The 17,811-nt window shown below is 40.6% G+C and overlaps 1 protein-coding gene across 2 annotated transcripts in view; it reads right to left on the bottom strand.

Annotated features, from left to right (window-relative positions):
• The window catches only part of SF3B3 (splicing factor 3b subunit 3), a 45,175-nt gene that overhangs the window by 4,298 nt on the left and 23,066 nt on the right, over window positions 1–17,811 (bottom strand). For both annotated transcript variants that reach the window (XM_077756333.1, XM_077756332.1), the window contains exons 11-22: window positions 17,386–17,458; window positions 12,036–12,187; window positions 11,601–11,756; window positions 10,483–10,638; window positions 9,781–9,924; window positions 5,829–5,951; window positions 4,935–5,089; window positions 3,105–3,279; window positions 2,121–2,326; window positions 1,869–2,025; window positions 577–702; window positions 16–228 (exon numbers count right to left, since the gene is read on the bottom strand). In XM_077756333.1, coding sequence (XP_077612459.1) covers window positions 16–228; window positions 577–702; window positions 1,869–2,025; window positions 2,121–2,326; window positions 3,105–3,279; window positions 4,935–5,089; window positions 5,829–5,951; window positions 9,781–9,924; window positions 10,483–10,638; window positions 11,601–11,756; window positions 12,036–12,187; window positions 17,386–17,458 — 1,836 coding nt within the window. The remainder of the gene's footprint in view (window positions 1–15; window positions 229–576; window positions 703–1,868; window positions 2,026–2,120; window positions 2,327–3,104; window positions 3,280–4,934; window positions 5,090–5,828; window positions 5,952–9,780; window positions 9,925–10,482; window positions 10,639–11,600; window positions 11,757–12,035; window positions 12,188–17,385; window positions 17,459–17,811) is intronic.

Raw genomic sequence — 17,811 nt, 5'->3', positions numbered from 1 at the left:
TAAACATCAACTCACCACACAAATGTTGCCAAACTTATCTGCCCCAGCCACAGTGTCATAGTCCAGAAGGCTAGCTGTAGTGACCCATCGTGGGTAAGTATCATCAGCGAAAATGATGAGCTGGTTCTCATTACGTTTGTATCGAACCCAAATGAAACTCTCTTGGACGTCAGACACAATTACCCTGTGTCCAATAGTCTGGATCCCAGAGATGTAATTGGCAATATGCTGGGAAAAACAAGGACAGCATCAAGAATAACTCTGAGGCTCAGAACCACAGAAAGTCCAGCTTTTCCTCACTGCAACATATATAGAGCCTATAGAATAGTCAGCAAAAAATTCCTCAGATAGAAAAAAAGCTAACTGGTTTTAATATAGAGAAAATATATGTTCAATTCTCAGAGTTAAATACCTTAGAGAAGCAAGCAGGACAGAAATCTGGTTCTTTATGTGAAGAAATCAAGAAAGCCACCTAACTACTCTCATTCTCAAGGCTCAAAGTTACTGTCCACCATCCCGCCAATGTTTCCTCCTTCCATACTAACTACTTCTGAAGCCCTCTACCAGCATATTTACCTTGTTCTCACACTTTCGGAGTAACTTCTTCTTTCCCAGGTCATAGACTCGCAGAAGCTTCCCCACACCAATCAACACCCTCCCCTGGAATGGGGCAATGGCAGCAGGGACCTCTTCCACTGGAGTCTGTGAGAAGAAAAACAGGTAATGCAGCTATTAGAACACCAGCCATATGCTAGCCCCACCCTCTCAACCAAAAGTATCTTTACAGGTATGTCAGAGTGATCATCTCTTGCTCATCAGAGAAATAAATCACATATACAATAGTCTCTATGAAATAGGTGTTTGGGTAAGTATGTCCCATACACTGCACATCACTCAGCAAATTAATCAATGCCACAGGTGGAAGGAAGCCCTCAGGCCTGACGAATGCTATCTCCCAGCCCATGCTAATTCAAATGGTGCCATTAACTAATAGTGAAGACTCAATACTGGAGAAGTGAATGCTGCTTTTAGTGGGATGGGAATGGAGTATTAGTGACAAGGGAGACATAATGAATTCAGCACAGAGAGAAGTCCATGAAGTAACTATTTCCTAGAGGACACTTCTCTGTGAAGGGCTGGAGGAGATACATAAATGTACTGTCTGTAAGAAAGAACAAGAATTTTCTTCCTTAACTTAAAAACTGTGGCTAAGTCAGATGAACATCCGACTTTGGCTCAAGTCATGATCTCACAGTTCCTGAGTTCAAGCCCCATAGCAGGCGCGGTGCTGACAGCTCAAAGCCTGGAACCTGCTTCGGATTCTGTGTCTCCCTCTCTCTCCCTGCCCCTCCCCAACTTGTATGCACACATTCTCTCTCAAAAATAAACTTAAAAAAAAAAAAAAAGATTGTGATTAAAATACACATAAAACTTACATTTTAACCATTTTTACCATACAGTTCAGTGACATCAAACATATTCACACTGTTGTGCTACCATCACCACCATCAATCCCCAAAACTTCTCTGCATCCGTTAAACAATAACTCTTGAAGAGAATATTAATTCTTTAGAACTGCTGGATTTTGGTCACAAACTGCTGCCTGCTTAGTAAAACCAGCAAACAAACGGCCAATCCAGTGTGCATCTATTTCACAACAGTGGATGGTTAGCACACAGGCTTCTGGTGGGACTCCCAGGCAGTGGAGGTTCACTGGACTGTGAAACCCTGGGCATTTTCTGTGTGCCACCAACAGATGGAACACCATCGATGAGCTGGCTCTCAAAATGGTCACCAGAAGACCTGACCAACAACTTAAGCAAAAGTGGGGGAGGCTAGTACGAGCTAAGATCCAGGCTGGTTCCTACCTTGTGCAAAAACTCCAATTTTTCCCCGTTGTTCACAAGCTTGTAGGTATAGACAAAGCCCCCTGCTACAGATCGAGGGTTGAGTATCAGGTCTTTGGCCACGCCCACCAACACATACCAATCATCACCAGTATTGGAGAACCTACAAACAGCCACACTGCATACAGAGAAAAAAGCAGGAATCAGCATTAGTTATAGGCCAGAAAATTCCCATAACAGCCTCCAAAACCCTGGATGTCCTCAGCTCCTTACCTAAAAGCAGCCTCATTCTGTTCTAGCTGGACAAGGTCTAGTGTGTTCCCTTGAATAGGATTCATGACTCGGATCACAGAAGCCCACTGCCCATTGCCAGCCTTAGGAGCTCCAAAAATGGATTCAGGGAGGTTTTCATTGAGGAACGCTGCTGCCATCTCTGCAGCGAGCTCCCGTTCGTCCTCCCCTGCTGCTTCTACCATTTCCTAAATCAAAAACAAAACAAAAATAATAACAAGGAAAAGTTGGTTGCTGGGTGTGAGAAGTGGTCAAGCAGCAAAAACACCTCCAAGGATAGTTCATATTATATACAATAGCAAAGTCTGTAGGCCAAAACCAAATTTCCCAAAATGAAGATTAAAGGGAAAAGTGTATAAACGAGGGGAAGAGGAAAACCACTAAAGGGGAAATCAGGTACTTCTTTTTTTAATAGCAAAAAAAAAAGTTAAAAAAAACCCTGAACAGTGACTGACAACTGACAAGTGGTCTGAGATACATAAAGTGAAAACACCACTTTTTCACCTACCCCATCTAATTTCCTGTGCTAAAACTACTTGTCTTCTCTCTTCCAGGCCAGATACAGTTTTACATGGTTGGAACTATTTGTTTTTTGCTGGGAAATGATTTCTGGAAAGAAGTAGTATTATGGAAAATATAAAAGCTGTCTCCTTTGGGCTCAAATCCAGGAAACACATACACAGACTGTTTGGGAAGCTCAAAGACTGAAGAACTATGTTCTAAGAATGAAAGCTGAATACTGAATAACCTAAGTCAGTGTATTAGTCCCAAGTCATAAGAAAACCTCTAAAACTAAGGATTCTGGCAAATGGCTCTGCTTAAAGAACATGACAAGAGCCTGGGACTTTTTTTTTTTTTTTAAACATAACAAAGAATAAAATCAACAATTACACAAGTTTAAACTTCTGAACAAAATTTCACAAGTGCCTTTTAATTGAACCCTCATTACCCTCATTGTCTCATTACCTCTGCCATTTGTTGCTTCCTCTGAGCTTTTGTCGCTTCTGTGTAGGCATTGTGGTCTGTCTCAATGATGATAAGGTTGTTACTCTCTGGGTGAATGACAAATTTCCTGGGTGTATACTGCAGTGGAAAGGCTACCTGATTGAAGACAGCTCCTAGCTTCTCCAACGCTAAAATCCTATGGGGAGAAATGCAGAGAATTAGTAGATCACTCATTCATTTAGAAAATGGCCTCAAAATGGTCCATGAGCAGTCACAGCAAATGTATCAACCCTTAAAGCTCTAATGTTGACAGCAAATGCATCAACCTTTAAAGCTCTAATGTTGGCATTAAGAAGCATGAAACAACAGGGGCGCCTGGGTGGCTCAGTCGGTTAAGTGTCCGACTTCGGCTCAGGTCATGATCTCACAGTTCAGTTCATGGGTTCGAGCCCCATGTCGGGCCCTGTGCTGCCAGCTCAGAGCCTGGAGCCTGTTTCGGATTCTGTGTCTCCCTCTCTCTCTGACCCTCCCCTGTTCACGCTCTTTCAGAAATAAATAAAACATTTAAAGAAAAAGAAGCATAAAACAACAGTCTTCTAATATAGAAGATTTTGCACAGTAGACAAGGAAATCCTAGAAAGGCCTTCCACTCCAGGAATAGCCAGCAACTGTTCATGGTGATTCTAGTTTTCACCAGTGAAACCTACATTAGAACCCTCAAAGGAGGAGCACCTGTGTGGCTCAGTCGGTTAAGCCTCCGACTTTAGCTCAGGTCAAGATTTCACAGTTGTGGGTTTGAGCCCCACGTTGGGCTCTGTGCTGACAGCTCAGAGCCTGGAGCTTGCTTCGAATTCTGTGTTTCTCTCTCTCTCTGCCCCTCCCTAGCTCATGGTGTCTCTCTCAAAAGTAAATAGGGGCGCCTGGATGGCTCAGTCGGTTAAGCATCCAACTTTGGCTCAGGTCATGATCTCACAATCAGCACAGAGTCTGCTTCAGATTCTCAGTTTCCCTCTCTCCCTGCCCTTCTCTCACTCATTCTCTCTCTCTCAAAAGTAAACAAACATTTTAAAAAATTTTAAGTAAATAAATAAACATTAAAAAAGAAAAAAGTTAAACACCATGCGGGTAGAGCGTACTGGAGCAGAAGGTATATAAAGTGGAGGTTAGAGAAAGCATGAACAATGACTGAAAAGATACTGAAAGCTACTGCATAGATATCTGGGAGTTTACTTGGTAAGTCATCCACTTGGTAAGTTACAGCCTCTTGATAGAGTTGCTCCTGTGACAAGCCAGTAGTTACAACCAGGACACAAACAAGGGTGGCATTAAAAGATCAAATAAGGAAAAACCAAACCCAAAACGTGAGACAGTCAAACCAATATAGATAGTGCTCACTCCAACATAATAAGCGTAAATAGGAGTCTGTCAACTTACAAAAGGCATAAATAATGTATACTGAGGTTAAAACTGAACATGCAGCACTGCAAATGACAAGACAGAATGAGAAAAAGTTATCAGTGATTCCATTCCTGCCTGCTCTAAAACTAATACAATGGCGCTGCCCTGGAAAATAAGGCTCTTAAATCTCAAAGAGAATGAACTGTACTGATGAGTATATTGAAACTTGGCTGTGAAACTCTAAACAGAAGCTAAAACTCCAAACACTGAAACCTGGCTACCAGATACTTAATTAAAATCCTGAAGGTTTCAGTTGCAACACCCTAGTCCCACAGTGAAGAGTCGGCTCACTGCCACCAAGTCATCACTTCATCACTTTCCAACACCCTAGCAGAACCAGAATCCCAGCCACTGGCAGAACTTCCCACTGGGCTTACACTATGGGACTCTCACCTCAGGGTATTGGTGGAGATGGCGACAATGCCCTCGGGACACTGTTCAGAGGCGAAGCCAGATGCAAATTCCAGGGTCTCATAAGACAAGGGGGTAAGATGGAAACGAGACTGGTAAGAATAGCTCAACCATGAGCGGCTAGACATGGCCAACACCTGAGGAAAGAAAAACACCTCCAATAAGCTTGGGAAAAACACAAATACAATGGTAACCAAATATCCAAACTCCCTATCTGCAACTTTTAGTCTGCAGAATATCCCAAGGAATTTTAGAAACCTAAAAGCTACCTTATGATTAAAGAGAATCCTGGAGAAGCGATGGAATGTATGGCTTAATATCTGCTAAAAGCATGAGCTACTAGCTGTATGACCTAATCACTCAATCTCTCTACATTTCCACATGTGTAAAATGGGAATACTAATGAGGCTGGAGAGTTGCAAGAATGACATGCTAATGCAACTAATTTTGACTGCAAGTCCAGAACTAGCAAAGCACCCAGCAACAATAACATTCTTAGATACAAAGGACACCATGTTTCCCAATCTCTTACACATTACTTGGTAAACCCTGGTATTGGTAGAAAGTTGTTCATGGGTAGAGGTATCCTTGATAGGAGGTTTCTAAGTACTTCTCAGTAAGCTCCATTTGCTCAGCCTGAGAGCTGAACAGATCGCTATCCTAAGCCCCTAAAACTAAAACATAGTTCAATGCCATGGAAAGCTCTGGATTAAGGAATCCAAAACTTCCTACATAAAAGAATCTTATCAAGAGGGAGCTAATGTCAAACTAACCACATATGGTGAATTAATGATAGCAAAACTTACACCAAGGGAGCTTTTCTCAGCCGATGCCACTAACATCTAAACATGGTGCCTGCCCACTTTCATTACTTACTGCCTCTTGGCCTTGCATCCGGACACGAAAGAGTTTCACAGGACGAGACCCCAGGTACCTAGTGCGGGTGTCAGACAGATCCCCGGTGACAGGGTCCAGGACAGTTCTCAGCAGCACACCATTCTAATAAAAAGGAGAAGAGTGGGTGAAACTTAACCATAATGGAAGCTCCCTTGGCTACTTCACAAAATCTCTAAGTTCAGAACAGACGAAAGGCAATGACTTAGTGGTTTAAAGAATATCCTAATAATCAGCCAACCACTCATTCATTCTCTCACTAAATCGCTCACTCATTCAAATAGTTACTGAGCATCTACTAAGGAAAAAGCACTTATTTTTCACTGTATAACCTTTAAAATTCTCTCTACCATGTATGCTAAAGTCTTCTTTTTTAAAGTTTATTCATGGGGTGCCAGGGTGGCTCAGTCAGTTAAGCATCCGACTCTGGCTCAGGTCATGATCTAACGGTTTGTGGGTTCGAGCCCCGCATTGGGCTCTGTGCTGACAGCTAGCTCAGAGCCTGGAGCCTGCTTCAGATTCTGTATCTCCCTCTCTCTCTGACCCTCCACTGCTCATGCTGTCTCTCTCTCTCTCAGAAATAAAAACATTAAAAAAAATAAAAATAGAGTTTATTCATTTATTGTGAGAGAGACAGAGAGAGTACAACGGGGTGGGGGGCGGTGCAGAGAAAGAGGGAAAATCTCAAGCAGGCTCTGAGAACTCACAAACCGTGAGGACCTCATGGTTTGTCTGGACTCAACCCTGAGTTGGGTTCTGCCTCTGTCAACATGAAGCCTGCTTGGGATTCTCTCTCCATCTCTCTCTACCCCTCCCCCACTCATGCACATTCGCTCTCCCTAAAAATAGACATTAAAAAAAAAAAAAAGACTCTTAAGAGAAACAGCTAATTCAGGTGTGGGGCAAGAATGTTCGAGGTGTATATAGGGCACTCTGTTATATGCCAGAAGGAAGCCCCCAAAGAGAATGGGATCATATTCAAAAGACAAAAATGCTAACTTCAAAAGAGAACTTCCACTCATCTAAAATGAGGCAATTTAGTATCCAAAAATGAAAAAGACCACAACAGTTTAAGGCACAAATATATAAAAACCTGCAAGTTCATGTTATCCAAAAAAACTAAAAATAATAAATGATAAAAAATTACTTCATTCGTCCCCACTGGAGACTGCTATGGTACCCATTCCCTACTCTGAAAATTGATAAAGGGGGAAAAAACAAAGTACTTATCCTTTCCCTCTATGAGTTGTATTGTGGGGTAGGCAAAATTTCTACCAGCTAATGAAATGAAGACAGAAATAGAAAATTGTCATTTCCCAGTCCCTAATGACATAATGAATCTAGGCAACATGCATCAACGATTGTTATTAGGTAAAAGGTTGATGGGAAGATAATGTGTCCTTAAGTACAAAATACAAAATTATCAGGGGGTGCCTAGGTGGCTCAGTCCATTAGGAGTCTGACTCTTGATTTCAGTTCAGGCCATGATCTCTCAGTTCGGGAGTTCAAGCCCTGCATCAGGCTCTGTGCTGACAGCTCAGAGCCTGGACCCAGCTTTGGATTCCGTGTGTCCGTCTCTCTGCTCACGCTTGGTCTCTCTCTCAAAAGTCAATAAACATCGGGCCACCTAGGTGGCTCATTTGGTTAAGCGTCCAACTTCAGCTCAGGTTAGGATCTCACAGTTCCTGAGTTCAAGCCCCATATTGGGCTTTCTGCTGACAGCTCAGAGCCTGGAGTCTGCTTCAGATTCTGTATCTCCCTCTCTCTCTGCCCCCCGCCTTCTCTATCTCTTGAAAAATAAACATTAAAAAACTTAAAATTAAATAAACAAACATAAGGGACAGCTGGGTGGCTCAGTTGGTTGAGTGTCTAACTTCCAGCTCAGGTCATGATCTTATGGCTTGTGAGTTTGGGCCCCGCATTGGGGTCTCTGTTTTTGATCCTCTGTCTTCCTCTCTCTCTCTGCCCCTCCCCCATTTGTGTTCGTTTTCACTCTCTAAAATAAACATTTTTGAAAAGTTAAATAAACATTTAAGAAATTCAAAACATACAAAATATCATATTTCAAAGACTTTGTGCAAAAAGAGAACAGTTATCTTCATTTTTATACTGATAACAAATTCAAACGACATTTTAAACAAAAATGTTTAAATTAAACATTAAAATTAACTTCATCTGTTCCTTTTTTGTGGTTAGAGAAATATTTAAGTTACACATGTGACTTGTGTTAGATTTTTAACGGACAGCATGCTCTAGATCCAACCACTAGTCTATAGAAAGTAGAGGATAGAGTAACATTAAACACACAAGAAAGGACTCTGCCAAATCCAGAAGGTGGAAATTCCTTAAGACAAATAATCTGGTTTCTTTAATAAAAAAAAAAAGTAGGACAATTTTTAAGTTTTTATTTACGTATTTTGAACGAGAGAGAGCAGGGGAGGGGCAGAGAGAGAGGGAAGGAGAGAATCCTAAGTAGGCTCCATGTTTTCAGTGCAGTTCAAGCAGGGCTTGAACTCATTAACCACAACATCATGACCTGAGCTAAAATCAAGAGTCGGACAGTTAACCGACTGAGCCACATAAGCACCCCTGGGGTAGGACAGTTATTAAAAGAAACAAAGGCGGGGAAGAGGGGAGGGAGGCACCTGGGCGACCCCTCCCGCGCTTATGCTCTGTCTCTCTCTCCCTCTGAAAAATAAATATCAAATAAATAAATAAAATACAATAAAAATAAAAGAAACATAGGGATAGGTCATGCAAATGCACACTGTGGACAGCTTTATGTAGATCCTAAGTAAAACCAAAGGTAAAAACGTTTTTGGAAAAACAAAACCAACACAAACCAAGAAAAACCAGAACATGAATGAGGTATCAGATATTAAAGAATTGTTAAGTTGTACTGGGCATAATAAAATTGAGGCCTAAAAAGAAAACAACCCACACATCTATTAGAGCTACATTCTCAAGTAGTAAAACCTTCGATTGCAAATAACTTGTTCTGCAAGTGTTCTATAAGACAAGCCAACATTTCTAATAAATTTTAACTTGATAAACAAGTGATGTCTTTTAGTAAGAGTAGTATGTGACACCAAATGTCACATGATCACAACTGAGTCCATGATTCTTCAAATTCGCTTTGATATACAAGTGCTCTGGATTACAAGCATGTTTCCGGAATGAATTATGCTCACAAACCAAGGTTTTACTGTATTTATAGATAAAAGGACAAATCATCCTGGATTTGCTTTAACATACTCCAGGACAAAGGAAAAATGGGTAACAGATAAAACAGTAACAGCATAATGCTTGTAAATATTAAACTGGTGATGGGTACAAAGGGGTTCATTGTATTAGTCTAACTTCAGTACATGTTTGCAAAATTTCTAAATTAGGAAGTAAAACTAAAAAGCAAAAAGTACCAGGGCTAGATTATCTACCCAGGGGTTTAAGCAAATAATCTTTAAGGAAAATGAAAAACCTGGTCAAAAATGCTGATACTTTGCTATCCTTAGGTTCCTACCTTTCACACTTTGAAGAGGCCAGCTGCTTCGACAATAGGGAACACCCAGAAGTCCTTTATTACTAAAGGAGCCCACTGGAAACCATGAAGTATTACTTTCTAAAAGCTGCACATTGTGAGAACTGCAGAAGACTCTTGTTCTGACCCAGGGCAGTGATCACAACACATTGTATCAAAAGATTCTTTATGAAAATACTTTTTCCTAGGCCTGACTTACTTTTTCTTTTCTTTTCTTTTTATTCTTTAGGCCTGACTTGCTCTAATTAGAAGGGAGAGAAGTGGAACAGACCAGCACCATTCACTTTTCATGAGGTGGTAAACTGAAACCACAGGCAAAGCAAATGCCCATATAGAATAAGGAGTGCATAAAAGCTAAAGAAGGCCTGACCCCAACGTGAGCCTCGGATCTCTTACCTGTAACCCAATATTCAAGTATAGGAAGCCAATAGAGCCCCTTTCACCCAGCTCATCTTGCTTCTCAGTCCCACCCATTTCCACAATACACAAGGACTCAGGCTGGGCTGGGAGAGCCTGCATGCTCAGAGGCTGCAAACAGTCCTGAGGAGGAAAGAGAAAAGAATAAAACATGGGAAATGACCAATTTTGGGGGAAAAAAGTCTAATTCTAAGAGTGAAGAAACAACTTTCTTGTGGATAGGGGAATCCTGTAGTGAGCTTTAAATGGGTTACTACTAGTTAAACCAAATCTTAGAATAAGCTCTGCAGAGAACCATGCTTTCCTTTCTGTAAAAGTAGTTAACATGGTAAAAGTAAATAAGCAAAGGCAGCTCTTAAAAGTCACCTAAGGCCCTGGAGCCAGTCCAAGCCCTTTTCAGCAACCTTGGGGATTTTTTGTTTGTTTTTCACTATAAAAGGGAGACAAGGCTTAAGGCAAGATAGCCTTTAGTAGTCTGGAATCAGGATCTTTTTTTTTTTTTTTTTTTTTGGAATCAGGATCTTTACAAAGACTCCCCAGGTGTGCTGCCACGATAATCAGAAGAAATGACAGGGGCTGATTTCAGGGTCTAGCCCAGTTGACTTCAGAGATGCCCAGGAGGAGTGGGCCAGCAGCTCAGTTTCCAATGGGAAGAACCTTGAAGTCAAGCGTGACACTCACTGAGGGGTCCAGGGAGATGATTCTGACAGTGTTGTCCACTAGCCCCACAGCCAGGAAGCGAGACCGCTGCTCTCCAGGAGGCACATTGGCCAGACTCATGCACACCACATCGGCCGACATCTCCTTCCGCTCTGTGTACTCGTTCAGCTGTCCTGACTACAGAAGTAAGACAGAGAGAGGTCACAAACCACTCCCACTAGCCTCTAATCCCTGAGCCTGGGAAAGGACTATTAAGTTCCTTTTGGTTTCCTCTCACTCTTCTTAATACAATCAATGACCAATCATTTCTTTACTTAAGGCTAACAGCAAGCAAAACTACTGACAAGGCAATCAAGAGACAACACAATGTTTTCGTCTTTGATAAATACAATACGCTACAAATTTTCTAAACCAACCGAGCTCTCAGGAAATAGAAATATAGAAAACTATTCGTTTGTTCATAAGAACACTTTGGATAAAAGAGAATTCAAATATGAATTCAAATACTTAAAGAAATCTCAACCAGAGGTACAGTTAAACTATACAGGTTGACCACATTCAGAAACTTCCTGAGAGCATGGTGAGAATACCCAATGTCCTTCCATATAGAAGAGCAAAGGAAAATTTCTGAAATGGCTTCAGATTGTAAAAGTTAAAATCTTTGGCCAATATTTGGTGGAAAAGTAGAGTGTGAAGGGCAAGAGAATAAAATATTTCATTGCTAAGATGGAACTTCTTAACTCTAGTTTATAACTCAAACATGAGGGGCACCTGGGTGGCTCAGTCACTTAAGCATCCAACATCAGCTCAGGTCATGATCTCATGGTTTGTGGGTTTGAGACCCACATCGGGTTCTGTGCTGACAGCTCAGAGCCTGGAGCCTGCTTCAGATTCTGTGTGTCCCTCTCTCTCTCTGCCCCACCCCTGCTCATCCTCTCTTTCTCAAAAATAAACAAACATTAAAAAAAAAAAAGAATTAAAACATGAACTTAGCCTCCCTACCCCATGCCCACCGGGCTCGACTGGCTTGTGGACACACATTCCCTCCTCAATTCTCTTTGTGAATACTGAACTACAACTGTCATCTTTACCTCTGGACCCTAACACTAAGTTCCACAATGAATGGTAAAATAACATACAGGATCCATCTCAAAATAGACCAGCTCTCCTCCTGTCAGGGCGATCACCACTTGTCGCTGGTTCACAGCACATTTCACAATCGTTTTCTTCCCAGGGGTTTTCCACTCATTGACTCGCTTGTCTGCCCTTATGTGCCGAATGCCATCAGGATACACCTAGAGTCAGCAACAAGAAGGAAATCGACTTTAGCAATGTGACCCTTTCCTCAGCATGACCCTCACCCTTACCAGATGGGTCACTCCTATTTGAAATGGCACCACTACATCAAGGCACCAGTCGGGTCAATGACAAAAAATTACTAGGCCCCAGACAGGTGAACTTAACGTAAGTTCATGCTTGCAACGTCCACTTCAAAAGAGTTCAAAGCTCATTAACGTGAGCACAACACCCTATACCACAATGAAAGGATAAAGTAACTCTCTGGGAATCCTCACCTGTACCAAGGCATCATCTCCTAACAAAGAGCAGGACAAGGTTGGGGTTGTGCCCAGGAACCCAGAGTCAGTCACTTCTTCCACAGTCTCTCCGATGGATAGCACAAGTGTGGCATTCACGAAAGACACAATGATGTAGGCATCAAACTCATCTGCAGAAGGAAAGAAAAGAGGAGCTGGTTAGCTAAGAACTCTTATTAGTTACAAAGCCAAATGAGACATATTAAATTTTCTCTTCAGAAACCTTCCAAGGAACTTCTATGTGTAGTCATCATACACACACTCATGTGGCAAACACCACAAGATGAGCCAAAAAAATAATTGAAAGTCATAACAGCCTACAGACACACTTTGCTTCCTTAAATGCCTATTAAATACACTGAGTAGATATGCCTACCCCAATACCTTTGAAAATCGATTTTTCTTGAAACATTTACTAGAAAAAAGCTAAGAGAACAAAGCAGGGTAACCAGGCAGGAGGAAATTCTGAAAACTACAATATTTACATATACTGAACCTAAAGCTTGTTTATTTGTGCCAGATGCCCATCACAATCCATTCTTAAAGATATTCCTTAAAACCAGAAAAAGTCCCCAGGCTCTTCCCAAAAAGGTTCTGTGGGAACATAATACCTAAAGAATAAAGCACATTACTTAAGCCTCAATGAGACTGTCACCCTCAGGTTTAAAATGCCAGGATATACCAACTGGAATGAGATAAGAGAATTAACCAGGAAGTAAGGAGAGGGGACTGTTTACATTGTCAGCTCTTAACCTCTCTCATTATTTAAAAATGCCAACTATTCAGTGGTCAGGAGCAATCCTATTAGGATTTGCTTTTCATTTAATGAAATAGTTATGGATAAACAAACACTAATGAGTTTCTCAAAGTCAGAGGACCTAAATACAGGCAATTCCAGCAGTATCTCATACAGATCCCACAGTTAAAAGCCACCTATTTCCCATAAATTCCATCCTAGACATAAAACAGCTTCTGTGTGTCTCCCACATCCAGCACAATGTTTGGCATAAAGTTTGACAAATGCTGAATAAAGAAAGGTATATAATTTTTTAAGGAAGGATTAAGATTTTCCTATTTTACATCTGAATTTTCTGTATCAATTCCCCTTCCCCCCCCCATACAGAAATCAGGGCAACAAGGGACAGAATGACAAACAGACAAGGCACTAAATTAAAGTAGCTACCACTCATAGTAGAAGTAGCTATAGAACCCTATGTGCCTGAGCCCTTACCAGGACTCAACACCCTAGGGCTAATCCATCCCACACACAACATGGACACAGTATGGATTCTGATTGCTCCAAAGGTGGTTCAGCTGAAACAAGATTACTCAATCAGTTCGGCAGAATCAGTGTTCCTTACAGAAAAAGAGGACAACTGAAGATGTATCATTCATTGGTGTGGCGTACTGTAGTATTCTGCCCTATGAACAGGACGTATTCAATTTGGTGGGCTATAATCAACATTTTTAAATAGAAACATAGAGAAATAAATATAACTTATGAAACTGTTTCACACATGAAGTTACTCACACAGTAAGGGTGAGTTTACCAAACTTTTCCTTAATAATATATGTGTGTACTAAGTGGCTAAAAGGCAAGGATCAAAGATTGTTCCCAATGGATATATAATCTAATAGCTACACCAGGAATCCAGAATAAGGTTCAAGTTCCATATCATAAGGAGTAACACTGGACATGTAGATACGCTGGTTTTAGATTATTTTTGTTACAACTGTCAAGATGTATCAAATGCTTCGGAGACACCTTATAAAGTGGCTTTTTAAGACCAGAACTGTTCACCATCATGTAAGTAAGGACAGGGTTGCCCCTGATCTTAACAGTTTACAACAAAACCAAAATCGATGTCTACACAACGCCAAACTTGAAAGCTTTACCGCAGCTGTTTTTGAACTAGAAATGTTTAGTGTGTATGAAGAACAGAAATTGCTTAATTTTAACATTATATGAATACTATGTCCTTTCCCACACTCTCATTACTGAATCCTTATATGCTAAAAGCTGTGCCAGAACAAATTAAAGCCAAACAGCAAAGGGCTGTTAACTGGCCAGGATTTCTGGTCTCTTCCTTCAAGCAAGGGGAAAGGGAGGAACTTCCAGCAAAGAGACAATGCAAATTTTCACTTACATCCAAGAGAATGAGGAGACAGAGGAAGGAGGGCTGCCTGGGTCTTTATCTTTCCTTTGACCCAAGGCCCCAGACTGCTTAGACACAAAAACAAAGACATGCTCAGTGGATTTAAATAGATTTGCTGAGCAATTCAACAAGCAGTAGAGCTTTGCATCACAGATTTCCTCAAAATATCCATTACCCTGTGAATACTAAGCACACTCTAACTTCTACCCTTTCCATTCTATATCCAGGAGAACCTATAGCTGGCTAATCACTCATTGCTCTTCATCCTAAAGAAGTTATAGGTTAAAAGTTAGAGTTCAGGGGACACCTGGGTGGCTTAGTTGGTTAGTCAATAACCCTTGATTTTGGTTCAGGTCATGATCTCACGGTTTGTGAGATCAAGCCCTGCAATGAGCTCTGTGCTGATGGTGTGGAGACTGCTTGGGATTTTCTCTCTCCCCCTTTCTCTCTCTGCTCCTTCCTAGCTCTCATACACAAGACGCTCACTCTCTCTCAAAAACAAACATTAAAAAAATAAAATTGGGAGTTCAGAACAAAATCAAGGGAAATATCCAGATATATCCATGTTGCCTTTTTCCAAAAGTTAAAGTTTCCTATAAAAGAACATTAGTGTATATATCATATTAGGGTATGAGAATGCACCTTTGTCTCACTTAAAGAGGACTTTTATCTGAGCACTGCTGAAGCAGCCCACAAAGTAAGGAATGCTTTCTTTTTCTTTCTTCCGCCTTAGTATCTGAAGTTCAACACACAGCTCACTCTAAAACTGAGTGGCCATACAGATGGTTTAAGCTTCCCAGTGTCTCACTGTCACTTTACACTCTACTTGCTGCCTGTCTTGCCTCAGCAATCTTGATTATACTCCAAAAAAAAAAAAAAAAAAGCGACTTTCTCCAGGGCTTGAGTCAGTATACCTGGAGCATTTAAATCACCAAAGGAGAGTATGGAGTTAAGGTTTTCCTAGCTACAGGTTCTTTCAGCTTTAGTGAAAGACATATTAGTCATATTTCTACTTAGGGAAAAAGTAAAGGAAGCTGATTCCTGCCTCCAACCATTGAATATATAGACAGATGGGGTGTCATCACTACAATACATATGGACAGCCAACTGCAAAGTTACCCTCTGAGATGCCATCAGGGCAGTCTTAATATTTTGTGCAGATCCCTCTCCCTGATAAACTATAAGACCCCATGGTAGACCCTAGCAGTACGTACACACCTGTGGTGATCAGCACCTTCACCAGCCACCTGTGGAAGAGAAAAAAAGGCTTGGTATTGGTAGTGTGCATCACCACGTACCAGCCAAGGTTAGTAGTTGCCTGAAGACTACAGCATGTGTGGACATGTGAGATATTCACTCAACAGTAATTTGGAATATCAGGAAAAAGTATGAACAGAGAGAACCTAACCTGTTTTTGTGGGTAATCACTCAAATTATAGTTTTTAAAGAGTAAAATTTATCAGGACGTAATCAATTCCTGAATCTTAATGAGAAAAATTTTCAGCTACAAGTTCCATCATGCAACATACTGCTTATCACTAACTCATCAAGCAATGTCCAAAAAAAAAAGTATTTTCTGATTCTCCAACATATGCTCATTCCTTCTCCACTAACCTGTCCTGGCAACATGCCTGTGTGCCTTTCATTACATCAGAACACACAGCAGTTTTATGTACCTGTCTTCTTATTAGAAGATGGCAAATGCTCTAAGAATAGAGATCCAATCCTTTCTTAATTACTGAGTACAAGGTAGACACCTGAAAGACTACAGGATGAGTATAAAACTTATCCTAAAAAACCAGCAAAACCCACAGACTCCCACTGCAGCATTAGTCAAATGAACATTGGACTGGAAGCTCAGAGACAGTGCTTTCAGACTATTACCTCAATGCACTATCTTGGAAAAGTCAACTCCTGATTTTTCTGCCTTCATCATAAAAATGAGGGGGAACTTTCCTGTAAATCTAAATCTATTCTAAAATAAAATTCAAGTACTAGAAAACAAAACAAAAAACCAAGAAGGGGGAATACTGTTTTATCTCAAAGCCTTGAAAAATTCAAAGTGTAGGCAATGTTTTCATCAGGAGCTGTAATACCAACCAGCCACCATGCCACAGGTGAACAGCAATATTAACTAGCTTATTTATGAAGACATTATACAAAATGGGAAAATCAAAATCAATCATCTACTAATTATCTTCTAGCAAAAATAAACCTACAAATTTCCTATTTGGTTTTTTTTTTCCTACTCAACTCAAACTCAGTTTAAATGCCCACATGAAAACAAAATCCACCACAATGTGCATTCTACTAATAACACGAGGTTTCCCTCCTACACATTTCCCAGCTCCCATAAAATCAAACATCAGAACATCAAAATATCAGGACATCAAAATATCAGTAAGATTTCCAGCTGTTTTCTTGAAAAAGCTTTGTATGCTGGCCAGGGTGATCTCACCAGGCCCACATTCCTGAGGGAACAAGAGGAAGATGAAGTCTAGGAATAGAAATGACCTATACTCCCAAAGAATCCAAGGGAAAATGAGAATTAGGTTTCATTCCTCAAATTCAACTGACTTAAGAATTTCCTGCTGTTACACTATTTTATGCATTTTTACATAAATTTCAAAATTTTAGCATGAGGTGACCATTTTTATCCAGGAGTTCAGGCTCTTTCCTCTTTTCATTCTAAAATTATGATTCCAGTCAATCTCAATCTTCAGTTCCCATAAGCACAACTACACCCATTGAGCAGGATTAATTAATAAGCTTAACTAAATCTCTTAATACAACATCTTCAACTTCACCATGGTTTCAGCACAACAGGAGAAAACTGATGAAGAAAACTGAAGAAACAAAAACTCCCTCACACCACACCTCTTACACAGATGGAACAGGATGAATATAGTCAAAGAACGTATGTATGACAGCTCTACGATACTGGAGCGTAGATGTAATGAACAGCCACCCTAATGCACCCCTTATTCATGCATACAAAAAGGAGAAGGCATCCTGATTGAGAGAGCCTGAGAAACATGGTGTCAGGCCAGAAAAAGTTTCTAGTTTATTGTTAAATAAAGCAATATAAAAATACTATGAATGCAACCTCCTAAGCCTTCTATTGTCAATGTCACCCAGACCCACATTTTGACTGTTGGGAAAGGGCTGCTTACCTTCAATGTGTCGACGCACTGTCCAGACAGCATTGGGGTTACCGGGTAATTCAGAGACAGCCATTTCTGATACCTGACAGGAGAGGAGACAAATCACAGATCCAGTAAGCACAGAACTCAGCTCCTTGCTTACAACTACACTTGATTATAGGATTCTGATACAGCAGTGCTAATACTGCACACTGGATTAAAAAACTGGAACTGGAGCAACTGACTGACTCCGCTGGTAAAGCATGTGACTCCTGATCTCAGGCTTCTAAGTTCGAGCTCCATGCTGTGTGTAGAGATTACTTAAAAATAAAAAAGATAATTAAAAAATCTTTAAAAGAATAGAAATATTCTGTCAAAAAAAAAAAGTTAAGAACAAAAAAGCTTGGAAGTACTGGAGATCTCCATAACATAAGTTAGCAAAAAGGGATGCAATGT

The sequence above is a fragment of the Crocuta crocuta genome, unplaced genomic scaffold, assembly GCF_008692635.1.
Source record: "Crocuta crocuta isolate KB4526 unplaced genomic scaffold, BGI_CrCroc_1.0 scaffold388, whole genome shotgun sequence".
Classification (NCBI taxonomy): domain Eukaryota; kingdom Metazoa; phylum Chordata; class Mammalia; order Carnivora; family Hyaenidae; genus Crocuta; species Crocuta crocuta.
Note: the sequence above shows the minus strand (reverse complement) of the source record. Positions and strands in the feature narration are given on the sequence as shown.